The sequence below is a fragment of the Python bivittatus genome, unplaced genomic scaffold, assembly GCF_059951505.1.
Source record: "Python bivittatus isolate LINGU-HERP-01145 unplaced genomic scaffold, Pbiv_v1 ctg000690_np1212, whole genome shotgun sequence".
NCBI classification, from domain to species: Eukaryota; Metazoa; Chordata; class Lepidosauria; order Squamata; family Pythonidae; genus Python; species Python bivittatus.
The window spans coordinates 10,749,733-10,767,627 of NW_028277096.1; the positions used below are offsets into that span (position 1 = coordinate 10,749,733).

Here is a 17,895-nt window from a genome sequence, read left to right on the forward strand (position 1 = left end):
TGATCTCAGCTAGCAAAAATATGTTGTGATAGAACAATATTATAATCTCTCATATATAATCTCCCATCTCTGTCTTGAAACACAGCCTTGATTGCAGCTTATCTCAGCCTCCTTGAATTGCTCACTGGAAAACCCTCCCTTGCCCAGTAATTCTTTAGCTTTATTTTATTTTCAATGCATTTGACAAATTCCACCACCTGTACCTATTGGAGAAAATTGGATTATAGTCCAAATACATCTGGAGTCTTCTGGTTTGGGAAAGGGATAGCTCGCAAACAGAGAGATGGCTCAGATACCAAAAGACTGAGGACACCTCTCTTTTATTATTATTATTATTATTATTGGTGGTGGTGGTTGCACAGTCAGCCAGATGTTTAGACTGGATTTGGCATTTTTATCCACCTATTGAATCCTTCCCAAGGACCTGGGATAAGCAGATGTTGTTTGATGGTGTTAAAGGTATTGTCACAGGATATAAGCTGTTCCAAGTAAAACTGCCTTTTGCAATTGACTGATGATTTTATCAATGCCATTGGTGTTCAAGTGGTGCTCCAGATGTTCTGAGATTGCATCCAAGGTGCTTACTATTACTACTACTGCTACTACAGTCTCCTGCTTTCCAGGCCGGCACCTTAAATGTATCTCTTAATGATACATTTCCCATTTGGAGGGATGGAGGGAGAGAAAACTTCCACAACCTATACAACCTCTTGGATTTCTCATTTCTGCCGCTAGGGCGAGGAGAAGAGTTAAAACCCGCCAAGCAACTTAGACTCTAATTTGACTACTCTATGGTCCCCGCCGAAATGCACGCTGGGTGTTGTAGTTCTGCGCTCTGAGGCGGCCAGGCCAGATCCGTTTAGCCGGCTGTTAAGCGACCCGCGTTCCACTCGCCTCGCTGAAGCGACGATGGCGGCTGCTGCGTCGCCGGGTTTGGGAGAGCGCTGGTGGGCCGAGCTGCCTCACCATGCTGTGCTGTGTCGCCTGAGAGAGCAGGCCGCTGAAGCCGGGCCGGAGGCAGAGCAAGCCAGGCCAGTCCTCCCGCAGGACCTGATGTTTGGCATCGGCGGGGAGCTCTTCCTGTGGGACCGGGAACGCGCCGCCTTTTGCGTCCTCAGCCTGAGGCATCTTGGCGACGACGCCGACAGCCTGGGCTCGTACCAGGTGGGGCGTTTCTTGGTCGGGTCCTCTGGTTCTTAGTGGGAAGGCCAGGTCACGGAGGCTCCCTGATATCGATGATGATGATCGTAATAATTGCATGCTGAAGAGAAAGCCCTAGGCACGGTTTCTCCTGTGCAAGCCCGTTCTCCTGGAAGGATGGTTCCAGTTTCATTTCCATCTGGAAATGTTACTTGCTCCTCTGTTTTAAAAGGAAAAAAAAACCCTGCATATTTAGAGCAGCAGGTCAAGAAGAGTTCCAGCTTCACCTTGCTGAAATGCTAGCTTTTTGCTTGTGGAGACAATTCATATCCCTTGCCTAGGAAGGAACATGTCTATGAACTTTATGCATCACATGTGTGGAAGGAACTCCTTGTCCCTCCCTCCCTTAGGCTGTGTTTGCATCATGCATAGAACCATAGGCATGGGCAACCACATTTTTGTCCCAGGGTGATGCACTGTGTGTTTTGGTCGTTCAGTGTGTGTGGAGTCCACAAATTGAGTTGTGTCAGAAGAGTTCAGTTTTCCATGGAAAAGTGAGGGTGTCCAGCGAAGAAAGTGATTGTATAGAAGTGCAAGTGGCCTCTGTAGGAGACAGCAAGACTGCAACTGTTCTTGAGTTCCTATTTGGCACCAAACAAAGTTAATGTTCCTATCACAGATAACATTAAATGTAATTTTATATCTGTGCTTGCAGTTAGCTTTGAATTGATTTCTAGCTTTTAATTAATGTGACTTATTTGGATGCATATTCTTGTAATGTGAATTCTGTCATGGATTGTTTTTTCCAATAATTGCCCTTCTCTTGAACTTTGTTATGAGATGACTCATAAATGAGATGAAAAGAAATATTGATTATCTGGTAGTTAGGTTGGTTGAAGATGTATGGAAAAGCATTTGGTTATGTGAATGCTTGGACTTGCCTGTAGTGTGGAGCAATATAGTCTCCAAACAGTCTTGCAATTTCTGTGAGGTTTTTCCCTCTCGCTATTTCTTGCTCTCATCTCACGTAAATTGGCAAGGCAGAAGAAATGCAATTTGGTTTTTTCTAAGCAGGGCACCCAAGAGGTACATAAATAGAGAAAGTATAAAGCTTCATTGACAAACTGGTCTTCTGAACCAGGAATTGCTTTCCACAGTGTCCAAAGGCTATATTTTTCATACAGCTGCTTCAGTTGGAAGAGTGAACTGTTCCTTTTGCCTATGGTTGCCACCTTCTCAGTCACCTATTGTAGTTGTGAATCTAGTTGCACATAGATCTTTAAACATTGGTAGTTACTAGTAATATTATGACTGAAAAGCTGTATGTGCTGCCTTTTGTGTGAACACAGCCATTATGGTTTGTAGGTTGTGGTTCATGGCTTTGCATGTTGTGAAAACATACCCAATTTAAGTTTATTCAACAGGTCATGGTTAAGCAAACCAGGGCTTAGCATAGTGTATCAGCCCTTAGGCTAAGGGATTGAAATGCCTCAAACGAACTAATCGAATCTATTTTGGTTTTCAGATTCTTCTCTGCATAAATTCACCCTTTTTTGAAGTGTATCAAACCGCATTGAGTCCTCTGCAACAGCATGTGGCTCTAATAGGAACAAAAGGATTAATGGTGTTGGAGTTACCTAAACGTTGGGGGAAAAATTCTGAATTTGAAGGTGGAAGATCTACCATTAATTGTAGGTATGTAGACTTTCCATTCCTATTGATAATCAGCTTTAGAACCAGCTAAGGTTGGTTTACCATTTCTCTTTTTCTATCATGTTGGGTGTGTCAAGACAATTTTGGGTTTGTCGTGGTGCCACTGGAGAGCAGTTTGTTTGCTGATGTTCTCATGTGCAATATTTAAAAGGACCCTTTTCAGTTATGCAGGTTCCATCAATAGCACCCCCAGAATGGGGATCAAACTGACAAGACTTGAGATGCAGCAGTGTAATCCACACCCCTCCCAACATCACAAACATATACAAAGGGGCAGGGCTTGGATTGTGTTGTGGCCACTGCCAACTTGCCTGTTTTGACTCCCCCTGTGGACATTGCTGGATTGCATTATGAAACGCAATCTTTCATACTGCTTCAAACAGGTGACTGAGTTGTAGTAATGAAGATTACTGTTGCTAGACTTGACCTAAAAAGGATATTTTATTCTGGATATTTCAGGCTCTGGGAACAGTATATCTTATTTGTGCTATATTTGCCTTGCTTTGTCTGGATCATCACAGGCAGCTTTGCTTTGGAAATGTTTCATCGTTTCAGTTATATGTATTTAAAGTATGAAGGTGGGTGCTAAAGATTTCAATGAAAAAGCAGGTGTGCAGAAAGATTTGAATAAAACTGGTATCATGAAGGTGTTCTGGGAAGCAGTTTAGAACTTAAGATGGGGCAAGAGATTGAGGTTGGGGGCAGGATTTTTAATAGGGGGTTAACTGGGAAGCCAGTCAGGAAAATATCAGGCCATCTTAGTTCCATGTCTCTGAGAGCAGACTGGTCTGCAAAAGTCAGTGGATGAACTTTTTCATAGCATAAACATGACCATAAGCACATAAGCTGCTGGTTAAAGCACTGCAACAGATGAATGAATGATCAACCTTTTTGTGGCTGAAATGCAGAATCTTTGCTTTTGGAAACTTGTTTTCCAGCACCATACCTATTGCTGAAAGGTTCTTCACCAGTTCAACGTCCCTGACCCTGAAGCATGCTGCTTGGTACCCCAGTGAGACTCTGGAACCCCATATTGTGCTATTAACATCTGACAACACAATAAGGTAACCTTTTCCTGCTCTGAATGGATTGTATTTAAGAGATACAAAGAAACGTAACTTTTCTTAAAGTTGCATCTTAATAAGGCCATTCCTGTTTTCGTATGAATACTTCTGCTGTTGCAAAAAAATCCAAACAAGTAATATGGAAAATTATTGAAATGTACACTTACAGATATTCAGTCTGTAGAAATAATCATGTGGGATTTTTTTAAAAAAACCTTCCTTTGTTTAATAGGATTTATAGTTTGAGTTCACCCCAGACGCCTGTGAAAGTGATAACTCTTTCAGATGCTGATGAGGAAACATTGAGACTTAATAAGGGGTAAGACTGAATCTTCCTTCTCTCCAGGCATGCTCAGCTATTGTTTGTTTGTCTGGAAACTGGATCTGTGTTTAGAGTCACTGCAAACTGAAGTCTCTGCCTGCCTTTTCTGCTTCAGGAGAACATATACAGCGTTGATAGGAGAGACTGCAGTGGCATTTGACTTTGGACCTCTGGCAGCAGTTCCTAAGAACATAACTGGACAGAGAGAGAAAGGGGAAGTACTGGCATATCCTCTGTATATCCTGTATGAAAATGGAGAGACTTTTCTGATCTACATTAGTCTCTTGCACAGGTAAAGACCTCAGTAAGATAGTTTGCCTGGTGACATTTTTAAAAATGTATCTGCACTAGAGAGTACTTGATCAAATGTACAGATAATAGGAGGTTATAAAGACACTGACTGAAAAATAATATTGTTTTAAAAGGCTGAACGGAAATCAACTGTTTCTAAACAACAGCCTTTATCTTCTGCCATTGGTACTGTGCCTCAGAAAGTTTTGAGTTATCTGATGCTGGCAGGGTTTTGCATTTGCTTCCCAAATATTCTCCCATTATGCCAGGATCTGGGGCACTACAGTGAAACTGATGAAGAGTCAAGAAAGAGCAGACAAAGCCTTTGCATCCAATGCAAAGCAAATACATGGAGGACGTTTCATGGTTATGAATAAGGCACCAATAGTAGGATGCCTAGAAAGGCATCCAATGTCTATGGTTTCTTGGCATAACGGTTGATTACATTTGTTTCTTTTAAGAAGGTAGCATCTACGTATTCTCCAATCTGCCCCTAGCAGTGCTTAGAACTAAGTCACTTCTCTGAAGTGTGGTTCAAGTGATTGCTTCCACGGGTGTAATTTCATTAGATTTTTACAAAATATAAGAATTTTTTTTGTTTATTCTCAAGATAAATATGCCAGACCATGGAACTTTCTTAGCTCCTGGTAGCTCAGGTAACTCAATTTTTACAGCAAACAGTAAAAAGTAAGATAAACAACTTTCTTGTTTCAAGCAGTCTGGTTTATTTGGCAGAGCAGTGATGATAAAAGTTAACGCTATTCTTAAACAGCTTCTCACTCATTTTGAAATGATTCTTATTCTAGCACCAGTAACCTTGGCAAGCTGCTGGGCCCATTGCTGATGTATCCTGCAGCTGAGGACAATTATGGCTATGATGCTTGTGCAGTTCTCTGTGTTCCATGTATTCCTAACATCCTAGTGATTGCTACCGAATCAGGAATGCTTTATCACTGTGTGGTACTAGAGGGAGAAGAAGATGATGAACAGATGGTATGTATGTTTCTGTTTGCCTTACGTTCTGCATGCAGGAAGCTCTAACATTTTCCAGATGAAAGGATCAAATTGTATTGGAACAGATCCATGCCTAAGATCCTGAAAAACAGTTTTTTCCCCAAAACAATCTGGGCTAGAGGGTGAAATCGCCTGAGTATAAAATCCCTTTAAACGTTTAAGTATATTTTTAGGCGTCTGACTGTGCAAGAAATCATTTGCTGTATTTCCAGATTTCTTATAAAGATGTTGCATACTAATCTGAGGTAAAATAAACAGTGTAGTGCTACAGTATAACCTTATAGCAGTGGTGAGTAACCCATAGGTTGCATGTTGCTCCCTAGCCCTTTACGTTTGCACTGCAGCAATTCAGTAATAAAATGGATGACTTTCAGTTTCATAGTTCTGATCCCATACAGATACTTGGGCATCTTTCAGAGAGGTATTGGAATAATCTGCCTCTGGGAACCCTCCTGTGGTCGTCATCTTCCTTAATCTGTTTACCCCAGGTTTAAAGAATATGCTAAAATCTCTGGTTCTGCCCCTTCTGGTGACATCACACAGAAGATTAGGAGGCTGAGAAGCAGCCTCTGACTTCCCCAGTGTTCTCCATTCTTGCCTTACAATCACAATGCTGTGCAGAACGAACATTTCAAAACACGTGATCCCTACTGGAGAAATATGTTTCACCCTCACCATTCAATAGGCTGCTGGAAAGGGAAGAATGCACCCTTGTCAGGCATTTAAGCTGATCGATTACTGATTGAAGGTAGACTGAGTGCCACTTCGTGCACTTCCATTCCACCTCCATGGAATAATGCTTCTAGATGAATTTAACTCGATGTGTCTCAAGGGATCATGAGCTGAAAATGTTAATAGAATCATTGCCATGTTCCCTGTAGTCTGTCAAGTCTTGGGATTCCAGAACTGACCTCATTCCATCACTCTATGTGTTTGAGTGTGTTGAACTGGAGCTTGCCCTGAGACTGGCCTCCAGAGAAGGGGAAGAACCTATGGAGTCAGATTTCTCCTGTCCAATTAAATTGCACAGAGGTAAGAACACAAGTCATTACTTCTCTTACTTTTGTTTTGCTCTCTTTCACCTTGTCCATTTAATATCTGATAAATCTGCCTTTTAGGGCATATAAGAAAATAATGTAATATTTTTTTAAATACACATAAAATACACGTACAGAAAGCTCTAGCATTGTACCTGGAGCACCGAAGTTTGGAATCCCTGCTTAATCCTAATGTTGTTTGGGTGACTGGATCTTCCACTGTCTTTCAGCCTAATCTACCTTATAGAACTATTGTGAGGGTAAAATGGAAGAAGGAGAGTTGCCAGTGTGACCTGAAATGGTATTCCTGTACCACTTATTTAAAGCAGGATCAGTTGAACGCAGTAGATCTTTTGAGTAGACATGCACAGCCTTGCACTATGAGTCACTGAAAGAAATGCAGTATGTAAAGATATAATGCAGATCATCATGTAGATACATGCTTTATGCTTTGAGCAGAAACAAGAGAAGCAAATTGTTTTCTATTCTAATTATATCATTTTGTTAGATGATTTCTAATTGTTTTGTTAGATGATAGAAAATTGTTTATGTAAAGCCCTTGTCTTATTTTTCAAGTTGTTTTTACTATACAGTCATGAGCAGCTGAAATAAGTGTTGGAAGATGATGGAACTGCTTCATATAAGAAACCTGGTAGATTTCCATTTTTCAAGTTGTTCTCATATCACATGCATGTGTGAAATCTGTCTTTTGTCAGTTTGGGTCATCCCATTAACACAAACCTTACGTATATTTTCAGATCCCAAATGTCCCTCTCGCTACCACTGCACACATGATGCTGGTGTACATAGTATTGGCCTCCCCTGGATCAACAAACTACACAAATTCCTTGGTTCTGGTGAGTTACTCAGTCCTCCTGGCTTGTAATTCTGTTTTTTTTAAAAAACAACACACACTTAGACTTTCACAATTCCCTTGAGTTTAATATATATTAAAAAGGTAAGATACTAGTGTGTTCATAAGTAGCCTTTTTATTTGGTGGCTTCTGCTCTTTAGAGTGTTCTCCTCCTGATATTCGGGAAGCAACTGCTGCTGTATTTTCTAGGCCTGTATTGGATCCTATTCTTCAGCAGACCTTTCTGTGAGAATGCTATGTGCTAAATGTGTTTTTCACCACTTTTAAAATGCATATTTCATACGTTCTATATATATTTATGAATGCTTTTAAGTTATGTTTAATTTATTGTCATTTTATTTTGCTTTTTTATCTTTGTGTTTCAACACAGCAGTGTGATATAAAAATGTATAAAATGAATAGGCTAGGCAGTTTGTTGTGACATCTGAATCCTGCAAACTGGAATTAGTGTTTCACTTTAAACTGTGGATCAAATCCAGTTTAAAGGAAAGCTGCAGTTTGCCTGAATAAAAAAGTGAGGAATGACCTAAGGCAGGAGGGAGCATAACCATCAGACTCTCAGTTAAGCCATAGTTTAGCTATTTCATGAGAACTGAACCTTTTTATTGTTGATCATATCTGTTAAAAACCCATGCCTCTGGTCCCTAAAAGTGCAATTCTTTAAGAATTAAGAAGTATTTGCCTTTTTTAAAATGGGCCCGAGAGTTGCAAGAAACCAGAGAGATATTTAGAGTTTTCAAGCATGTAATTATTGTTTTCATGGTGTCAAAAGTGCAGTATGTCAATTGTTTAGTAGAATTGTGAGCTTTTCTTAGGAAAAATGAAGATAACCTGTGTCCTATGTGGCACAAATGAATAACTCTCGGCCTATTTTCAGAAGTTCTCTGAAAGCAATCAGTTCAAACGTTTGTCAGATGGCAGAAAAGAATGGAATATGAACAGTTATTGGCTAAAAGTGACACATTGTTTTATATCCTTATCAGTCTGACCCTGCCTGCTATTAAATACCCCAAGGGAATGTGGGTATCCCCTTTATAGAAAAGGGTTTCTTATGCTTGCCTTACAGAGCAAGGTGTACTGTGTGCTTAAATTAGTGGACTTGCTGTTTCAGATGAAGAAGACAAAGACAGTTTGCAAGAACTTGGGGCAGAACAGAAGTGCTTTGTGGAGCATATCCTTTGTACCAAGCCTCTACCATGCAGGTAAGAGCCAGTGCAGCCTCCACCTTTTCTCCAACCAGTGTTCTTCATGCAGCTTATCCTTGGAGACTTTTGCTTGAGAACAGTTACAGATAGCTGTCGTAACATTTGCAACGGTCAAGAGTATGTTGGCTTTGTTGATAATTGTGTAGGAGCCAAGGGAATACAACATGTATTTGAGATTGAGATTGGTTTGGGGGGACTCTTTTTTTGTGTAGGGGGTGAGGTGTGCTGCAAATAAGTAGAGTTGTCTGTTATAGGAAAAATAAAGTTTAAGAGAATTTTGTAGATTGGATCTTTGATTTTATAGATCTAAATGTCATAGTCCCCAACTTTACACTCTTCAGATATATTGGAGTGTAACTCTCATTTTGTCCAACCAGGAAGAGTGACTGTGCTGATTAGGGATGATGAGGGTTGTAGTCATGGCATTGGACCTGGTTATTTGAGGGGCTGCCTGTTTCCAGTTGTTTCTGCCCATCCAGTACAATCAGATAGAGTGGGTGTGCGCTGGCTCCCATCGCTTAAGCAGCAGCATCTCGTGGGACCCAAGAAGCAGGCCTTCTCTGTTATAGCACCTGCCCTCTGGAATGAGATCCCTGATAGCTCCCACCCTGATGACATTCTGGAAGTTTAATAACTGGCTATTCTCCCAGGCTCTGGGGCAGAGTGAAGGTTGAGCCCCTGTTGGGTGGATTTTTTTGGTTATATGCTGTTTCTGGGGGCTTTCATGATTTTTTTTTTGTGTTTTGTATTTTTTTTCTTTTTTAATTCTAATTGTAAGTAGCCCCGAGTTGTTGTGGCCTATAAATTGTATAAATAAATAAATACAGTAGTCAAACATTTGGCTAGGAAAAGCTGTGCTAGAATAAAGGAAGGCAGTAGGTACTTCCAGGACTTGTGAACTGAAGATACCTGGAATTCAGAAGTAGTCACTCAGACCTTTTTAAGAAGCAGGCAGTATACCCAGGTCATACTGCCCATCCCAATTGGAGCTAAATAGCTCCCTCAGTAGAGAGGAAGAAACTTTTACTTTTTAGTCTAAATGTAGTAAACCCAGCTGTTCTTCTGCTGCTAGGACTGCCAGAATGTTTAAAGAGATGTTTTGTTCCTATAGACAACCTGCCGCAATTAGAGGGTTTTGGATTGTCTCAGATATTCTGGGCCCTACAATGGTTTGCATCACCAGGACCTACGAATGCATTACGAGGCCTCTTCTGTAAGTATGAAGCCAATTGTAATCTATGCCAGAGTCATATTTATATTTTTACCTTAAGTTTTCAATGAGTGAAAAGCATTGCTGTTTACAAGTGCAGTTACAGATCATAAATATTAATGTGTTTTTTCTTGGTTTTGCTTAAATTTTAGATCAGTGTTTCTCAACTTTGGCAACTTTAAGATGGGTAGACATGCTGGATAGGGAATCCTGGGAGTTGAAGTCCACCTATCTTCAAGTTGCCAAACACTGTTTTAGATTATGAGGTAACTTGTTCCACAAATCTTATTAAGGTTACCCACAGATTCAAATGCAATATTACCCTGTTTAATCAACCTACTCTTTGCTTCACATTTACAAACCCTCCTCAAGTTACATGTACTGGATTCAGTTTTTGGTTGACAACTAGTTGGGGATCCTGGATTGTCAATTCAAATATTGGACAAAACTGGAGGTAGAGATCCTTAACGTGAATTCATATCTTGGGCGAATTTAATTGCTAAGAGTTATGTGCTTTATTTTTGTTCATGGAGAAATTAAGGTAAAACCTTGCACCTTTTCTATTACTTCTTTGTTTGAAGTATTACTTTGTTACCTTGTCTATCATGTCAAACAGCATGTCAGTTTTCTCCTATACTGTTGTGAGAGGAAACTTTTAGTAGCCTTCTATATTGTTTAATGTTAGTTTTGATTGCATTTGATAAAGCCAGGTTAGCTTCTTGTGACCTGTAGGGCAATGACAGGAAAAGTCAAATGCAAAACTAAGCAACTTGCTGATGGGAATAGAACAGGAAGGTATGGTAAAATTAGCACCAAGGACGTTATGAATCAGTTGCTAAACCTAGGAGTCATGTCTGTGGTTTGTGGTTTTAAAGGATAAAAAGGATTGCATCTGAGGGGGTCGGTACCATTTTGGTCAAGCTGTTTACCTGACGGCTCGATTAAAATGGTCACGACATTGCAATGTGAATCTAAGTGAGTACCACGTATGCTATTGGTTGAACTTTACTTGCTGTTGAACTAACATTTAATAAAGCTTTTAGAACTTTGAAGTGACTTGTTTTATGGTGTGTCTGCCTCCCGTGTTTAACGTGGTTTTTCCCCTGACACAGTATATCTACTAGAAATTGTGTTGTCTGGCTAACTCCTTCAGGATATGCTTGCTGCCGCCAGCCTTCACTGAATTTGAATTCTTCTAGTACTTCTTGAGACAACCTTTATACACTTGGCTTTTGTTTAATATATCTATGAAGTTCAGTATTTCACTCTACTGTTAATAAGGATCTGCAAATTACATGGCCTATAACCAAAAGCTTAAAAACTTTGTAGACTGTTCAAAAAGTAGTAATGAGGCATCTCTGGTGCTTCCTACAAGAATAGAACTAGAAAAGAAATGTCTTTTTCCCAGTTTCCAGACTGATTCTGTCTCCTAGTTAAATAGAAAGGAACCTTATGTCCTAAAAACTAGGCTTAAGTATTTGCCTTGCTAGGATTTTCCAGGAAACCATATCTGGAAGAAAAATAAATGTAAGAATTTTTTAATAGAGAGTTTGTGGGATGGGGAGAAAGTGGTGAATTGTCCTTCCATTGCAATTTTGTAGACCCTGCAATACTTTCTGCAAGCATACCTATAAGGAGAAAAAAAAATCCTTGATTTCTTTATTTTGTCTTCATGGAAAAGAAGGAAAGATTGTCCCCTTCTCTCCCTAGGGGGTTCTTGCTAGAAGAATTAGCAGCAAGATATAAAATTGAATAAGCCTCTCTCTTCCCCAATTTTTCTGCACAAGAGTTGGATAGAACTCTCCAATGGCAATGCAAGCCATGATTTTTTGACAACCAGTAGCAAGGTTATAAATGTTCAAGGAACCTAGTGAAAAGAAGGGCGGAGGAGAATTGTTGATATTAATAGATGCCTGACATTTGTTTTGACAGTTCCACAGTCCACCCAACATGCCCTCCACTTCTGTGCACCACGGAAGATCCTCAGACGTTTACCTCGCCTCTCCGCATCCTAGCTGAATCACAGGACTCCTTTGAGACACATATCCGAAACATCTTGTCTCGCACCTCTGCAAATCCATTGTTGCTGAAGTATAAAATCTTTCTCTTTGTGGAACTCTAATTTCATATAAATGTTTTTGTTACTTTGCTGCCTTTCCCCACCCATGTACGAAGACAGACCCTTTCCACATAGGTCTTGGGAGAGCTTGTGTGTTATTGCTTTCTTTGTTTTGGCTGTTAAGTGCTGGAGTCAGCATGAGCGCTGCATCTTGTTTGGGATGGACCACCAAAGCTCATTCTTATCACTGGTCTCATGATTAGACTTTTCTCTTCTGGCTGAAAGTCTCTCATTCTGTATTTGGCTGTTCTTGCACCTTTTCTGCTATCGCCCTAAATCCCTTATTCTTCTTTCATGCAAGCCTGGTGGAGATTCAGAGCGTACAAGCCGTTCTGCTGGTTCCAACTGAATTATTAGGCTCATAGTGTCTTCTGGCTGACTAAGGGATGGGGGAATTGATTTGGGAGCTTTATCAAATGTTGATTTCAACATTCTTTGCCCTCTTTGAGCCCTTTAGATGGGATGCTCTAGAAATATAAATGAATTATCAAATCTTATTTCAGTTAAGGCACTTTTTGAGAAGTGACACCCTATGTCTTCTTCATGTAGTCATCCTAGTACTTTATCATAAGAATGGGTTTTGTTTACATTGAACCTTATGTTCAGATTGTAGTTGCAAAGAAGAAGGCATCTCATTTACATGTTTGTCATGTAAACGCATCCTTTTCTAACCTTGGATGTTCCACATTTGCTTGTTGTTTTTTTTAAAGGGCTGCAGATAAAGAGTCTTCCCCTCCCCCAGAAGAATGCCTTCAGCTTCTAAGTAGAGCCACCCAAGTCTTCCGTGAAGAATATATTCTGAAACAGGACCTGGCCCGAGAAGAAATCCAGCGAAGGTAACCTTGGCTCTGTTTCTAAATCCTGTTGAACGGCTTGCTAATTTTCTTATAGTGATTAAAATGAGCCATTTTAGGTCTTCAAAGAATTTGTTCTGCTGCCCTAAACAAAATAGAGAAGGATCTAAAGTGCCACTAAGGAAGTTTTTATTTGGGCCCAGTATGTTTCAGAAAGTGTATTCCATTGCAAGAGCACTGTAAAAACAGAAATGGTACAGAAAAGGGCACTTAAATGACTTGCAACATGTGTATAACAGTATATGGGGAAAATACATTTTTTGGGTGAAAAAGGTAAATTTCTTTTAAGGCTTCAGATGAATGGGAGCTCCTTAATAAAACTGAAACATAAAAGAACGTGCAGCACCCGTGGAGCTGGTGTGAACTACTAAGGTATCTGTCTTGAAGGAGGATGTGTTCTTCCTGCCATTTGGCACCTTGAACTGATTTATTTCTTCTTCTCAGTAAGGCTGTTGTTTTTCTTGTAGGTAGTAGATAACAGAGGGGCAGAAAGTAACTTGCGATCTATTACTTATGTATGCCTGCATCATCATATGAATATGTATATATGCATCCTTTTCCCTTCCCCTTTCCTGAAATGTATAAATATCAGAGCATCTCTTTTGTCTGCAGGGGGTGTCTCTCACTATCTCTTGGTGGGGTCCCCTCCAGTATGTACTGTCTAATAAACACTGCAGTGAAGCCTTGATTATTTTGCATTTGAGTCCTGCATTTTGATTCCACAAGTATTTCTAAAAATGGGCAATTCTGCTTATACGTTATCAAACTAGCTCAGTAAAAGTCTAAAACAGAATTTTGATTCCTCTTTTACTTACTGCCTGCACTCCTCTTTATTTTCTGCTGACTTAACTAAGTGTAATACAGTTGAGAAATCTATATATTATTCAAAAATAATCTGTATTATTCTGAGAAAAGCATTTATTCTGTTTTTCTGCTCCCCCCCCCATCATTTATTTATTTATTTAAAGAGCTGTACAAATGGAAGGAAATTCCATTTTCCCCATAGTTTGTGCTTAATTTTTCTACATTTTTCTGCTTTAGTCCTTGGGATAGAAGAGTTAATAGTAGTTTCTTGATTGCTTAATTTAGGTATCTACCTTAAATATTAGAGCCTTATGTGTTTAACTTCTGCAATATATTACTCAACAAATATGGTTAGAGGCATTGTTTCCAATCTAACATTTTAATCTTTTCTCCACCTCAGGGTGAAATTGTTGCGTGAACAGAAAAAAAAACAGTTGGAAGATCTTGGCTACTGTCGAGAAGAAAGGTAAGGACCAACCCATTTGTGAGGAGTTTGGCCCACCTTTGATTGATTTAAACCATGTATATTTTATTTCTTAGCCAAAAAGAATCCTAGAATGACTCTCTATTTGAGTAGGACGTGTCCTAACCTCAGGGCTTACAGTCTAAATGACATGACGGACAAAGAACTGGGGATGGAGATTAGGAGAAGCAAGTTCAGCATGAGTTCTTAATGGCAGTTCTTTGACCAGCTGCAACAGAACCGGTTCATGTCACTCTGTGGAACAGCTGGTACCACATAAGAGTTATGAGAGAACCAGAAGCAGTTAATTGCAGGACAGGAGACAGAATAGCCTTGTTAAATGTTTGTAGCCAGACGGAATGGTGACCTTTTACAGCAAAACTATACAAAGAACTATGATTGGTTTCTTGGTTCAAAGTTCTGGGTTGTCCCATGGAACTAGCCAAAAGTCAATGATACAGAATATTTTCCTACAAAAACTATTCCAGATTCACTTACTAATTCAATAGCTAGAATGGTTTGGTTTATAGAGTTTCAAAAGCCCATGGGTGTGTGACTTTAGAGAGTTACTGCCATATATCAATAGGTATCACTGAACTAGAGAAATTCATCTATCTTAGACTGGGCAGGCAGGCATTATAGGAAGTAACTTGTATGGCTATTGACCCAAGTTGCTGAACCTCAATCTGGTGACTGAATTCAACCGTTTTCTGAGTTTGTAAAACTGAACTGTACACAAATCAGATTGTTCACACAACTTGCTAAGCTACAAAAGAACCTAACCAAGGTTAACATGTGCATGCATCTGCTGGGACAGTAGATTCTAACCATTGCTCCATGCTGGCCAAGAATCTGAGGTATATGGAAGGAGCATTTGTCTTAAGTTCCACAGTAAACAAAGGGAGGCATAGGGTAGGGAACCTATGTCCCCCCCACCCCAAGAATTATAATTCCCATGAAGGAAGTTGAATTCCAGCATTTAAGGAAGCCATACGATGCTCACTCCAGGGATAGGGTAAGGCTTAGTTTGTGGAATTTATTGTGTTTGGTCAACATAAAGAAACTCATTGGCTAGACAGATACCTTTGGGCTTTTTCTTTTCCTCTGTGTTAACATCAGCAGGCCCAATGTTTAGCCCTAGAGGAATTTAAGTGAAGTTATATGTTCTGTATCTTGGGGCTCTTCTGCCTTCCCCCCAAATGCTGCTAGTAGGGATCATGGAAATGGATAGCAACAGATGTATCCATTAGGAGGTGAAGGTAATGACTTAAGAAACAGATCGATTCCATCAGTTTTACACGTGACAAAACAAATGTGTGTTGCTCTTCTTCTCATAAAGGAAAAGCTTGAGGGAGATGGCAGAGCGTTTGGCTGAAAAATATGAAGAAGCCAAAGAGAAACAAGAGGATATTGTGAACAGGTGAGGGTGTCATTTTACAGGGTCCTGTGATGCCCTGGAGTAACTATAAAAGTGAATACTCTAACTTCCTGCTAAAGAAGCTACTGCAGACTTGCTCAGAAGCCGTCGTTAAACAGAACTTCTTTCTAAATTATAATATGCGTATTAATAGAAAAAGAAAGCTGAGTTTGTGGAAGGACAGCTGCAGGCTGCATCCCAAGAAACCAAAAATGGATAAGCAGTTTTACCTCTGGAGCTGCTTCAGTAAAATGTCAGCTAACAACTTTATTGGGTTCACAAATTCTGCTAAGCCAAACCAAAACCAAATATTATTGTTTCACTCAATGTGAAAATTGCTTTAGCAGTATTAAGCTTTTTAGAAAAAAGGGGCTGCTAGCTTTCTAAAAATTATTCTTGGTAGTATGATAACCCTCTTTTTCCTTGCCAAACTTCAAGTAATTAGAGTAACCTATAATTCTGCTAATATTTAATTAGCATAAGTGAAATGAATTCACTTTTGAACAAAAGTACAGTGGTACCTCGGGTCACGAATGCTTCTGTTCACGACCAATTCGGGTCACAAACAGCACCGTTCGCAAAATTTTGCTTCCGTCCGCGAATTCCGCATCGGGTGACAAACAGGATCCGCGGCCATTTTCCCTGCCGTGACACGTGGTCGTGGCTTCCTGTAGGGAGGGGGACTCTCCCTCCAAGCAATAACCTGTCCTCCATGTCAGAAGTCGCCTTGAGCAAGGTGTTCTCTCTCTTTGTACTGCACTGTACTGTTATATTAGTTGTACTGTATTTTGTTTCATATTTTTGTGGTTTTAAAAAAAAAATATGTATGGTTCAGAATGGATTAACCGTAGTTACATTGAACCTTACGGGAAAATTTGATTCGGGTTGCGACCAATTCAGGTTGCGACCAGAGTCGCGGAACGAATTAAGTTCGTGACCAGAGGTACCACTGTATATGTCATACCTCACCAAATCAAAAGACTAAAATCTACAAGTAAATTTGAAAGTGATGGTTATATACTCTACAAGCATAGCACTATTCTGAGAAGATAGTTTAGGTACGTGGTCTGAAAAATAGCAAAGCCCTATCTCCACTTGTTAGAAACCTGACATTCTCTTTGTGGCCACAGAATGAAGAAAGTTCTCCGTAGCTTCCACTCACAGCTGCCCGTCCTGTCCGATAGCGAAAAGGATATGAAGAAGGAACTACAAACAATACAAGAACAGCTGCGGCATTTAGGCAATGCTATCAAGCAGGTAAGTGGTGGCTCATTTGTAAAAGTGGTTCTAAAAAAATTAAAATATGAAAAATATTTTTGAAGTGTTTCTCCTTGTGGCTTTCCTGTACGGTAGGTTAAAATGAAAAAGGATTACCAGCAGAGGAAAATGGAGAAGGGAAGTAGTCCACGGAAGCCGAGCATCAATCTCAGCGCGTATCAGAGGAAATGTATCCAAGCGGTTCTGAAAGAGGAGTGAGTTGATGGCTTGCTGAGCTGCTTCTTGCATAAAGACTGATTACTAATTAATTAATTAATTAAATTTGTATGCCGCCCATCTCCCCTGGATATTTGGCTAATGGCAAATGCATGGCACACAGGCTTCCATATTGCTTGAGTTTCAGGGCTGGTGGTAACTGCTATACTAATGCTGTACAGTATATAAGTGATATGCACTGGCTGGAGTTGTCCATGTCCTAAATACTTGGGTGCTTACTAGCCTTCTGGGAGTGACAGCCCCCCCCCTTCTGTTTCCAGTAATAGGAAAGCAATTTGTGAGACTCTGTAGATATTAGTTATACACAAATGGCAGTGGACCAGCCAAAATATCTCATAAAGATTTAAATTGCAAGCTGTTCTTATTGCCTTTGCTCAAAACTGGGATAAAGAGAGCAACTTATTTTTTCTCTTTCAGGGGAGAACACATTCAGGAGATGGTGAAACAAATAAATGACATCAGGAATCATGTAACCTTTTAGTCATCATGACTTCAGTTTTTGGAATGTTAAACATGATCAGCTGCCCTTTTTCCTAATTTATAAACTGAACTATTTTTACAAAAACTTCATTGTTAAATACTCTCTAGAAGATGCATCTGGTTCTCAGTCTAATGCAAGGTGCAGCATTCTGCAGAAAGCGCGATGCTAAAGGCATCTGACTTCTGCCCTTTTGATAGCTTGTGGGGAAAAATACAGGAACTTGTGTATTTCTTGTGACTTCAACTTAAATATATGTTTGTAATAACACACTGCTTATTTCAAAATAAAAATAAACAATACAACCTCTGCACCAAATCTTACCACATAGATCATCTTCAGAGGTAACCTTATGAACCCTTAGATAATTAGTACAAAGCTTATCTAAACAGAAA

The 17,895-nt window shown here is 39.8% G+C and overlaps 1 protein-coding gene across 2 annotated transcripts; it reads left to right on the forward strand.

The window, feature by feature from the left end:
• The first annotated feature begins 812 nt into the window (after nucleotides 1-812).
• Nucleotides 813-17,814, forward strand: NUP88 (nucleoporin 88). Of its 2 annotated transcripts, XM_007421567.3 has the most exons (17): nucleotides 814-1,164; nucleotides 2,666-2,835; nucleotides 3,792-3,917; nucleotides 4,150-4,236; nucleotides 4,355-4,531; nucleotides 5,337-5,523; nucleotides 6,426-6,576; nucleotides 7,340-7,438; nucleotides 8,568-8,658; nucleotides 9,773-9,874; nucleotides 11,804-11,962; nucleotides 12,701-12,826; nucleotides 14,049-14,114; nucleotides 15,451-15,531; nucleotides 16,659-16,785; nucleotides 16,882-17,000; nucleotides 17,440-17,812. In XM_007421567.3, exons 1-17 carry the CDS (start codon nucleotides 910-912, stop codon nucleotides 17,501-17,503), a joined length of 2,187 nt encoding a protein of 728 aa, XP_007421629.1. In that variant the 5' UTR covers nucleotides 814-909; the 3' UTR covers nucleotides 17,504-17,812. The 2 variants fall into 2 exon arrangements, with proteins under 2 accessions (XP_088008637.1, XP_007421629.1); XM_088152511.1 differs by lacking the exon at nucleotides 11,804-11,962 and having other exon boundaries at nucleotides 813-1,164; nucleotides 17,440-17,814.
• The last annotated feature ends 81 nt before the right edge of the window (nucleotides 17,815-17,895 follow it).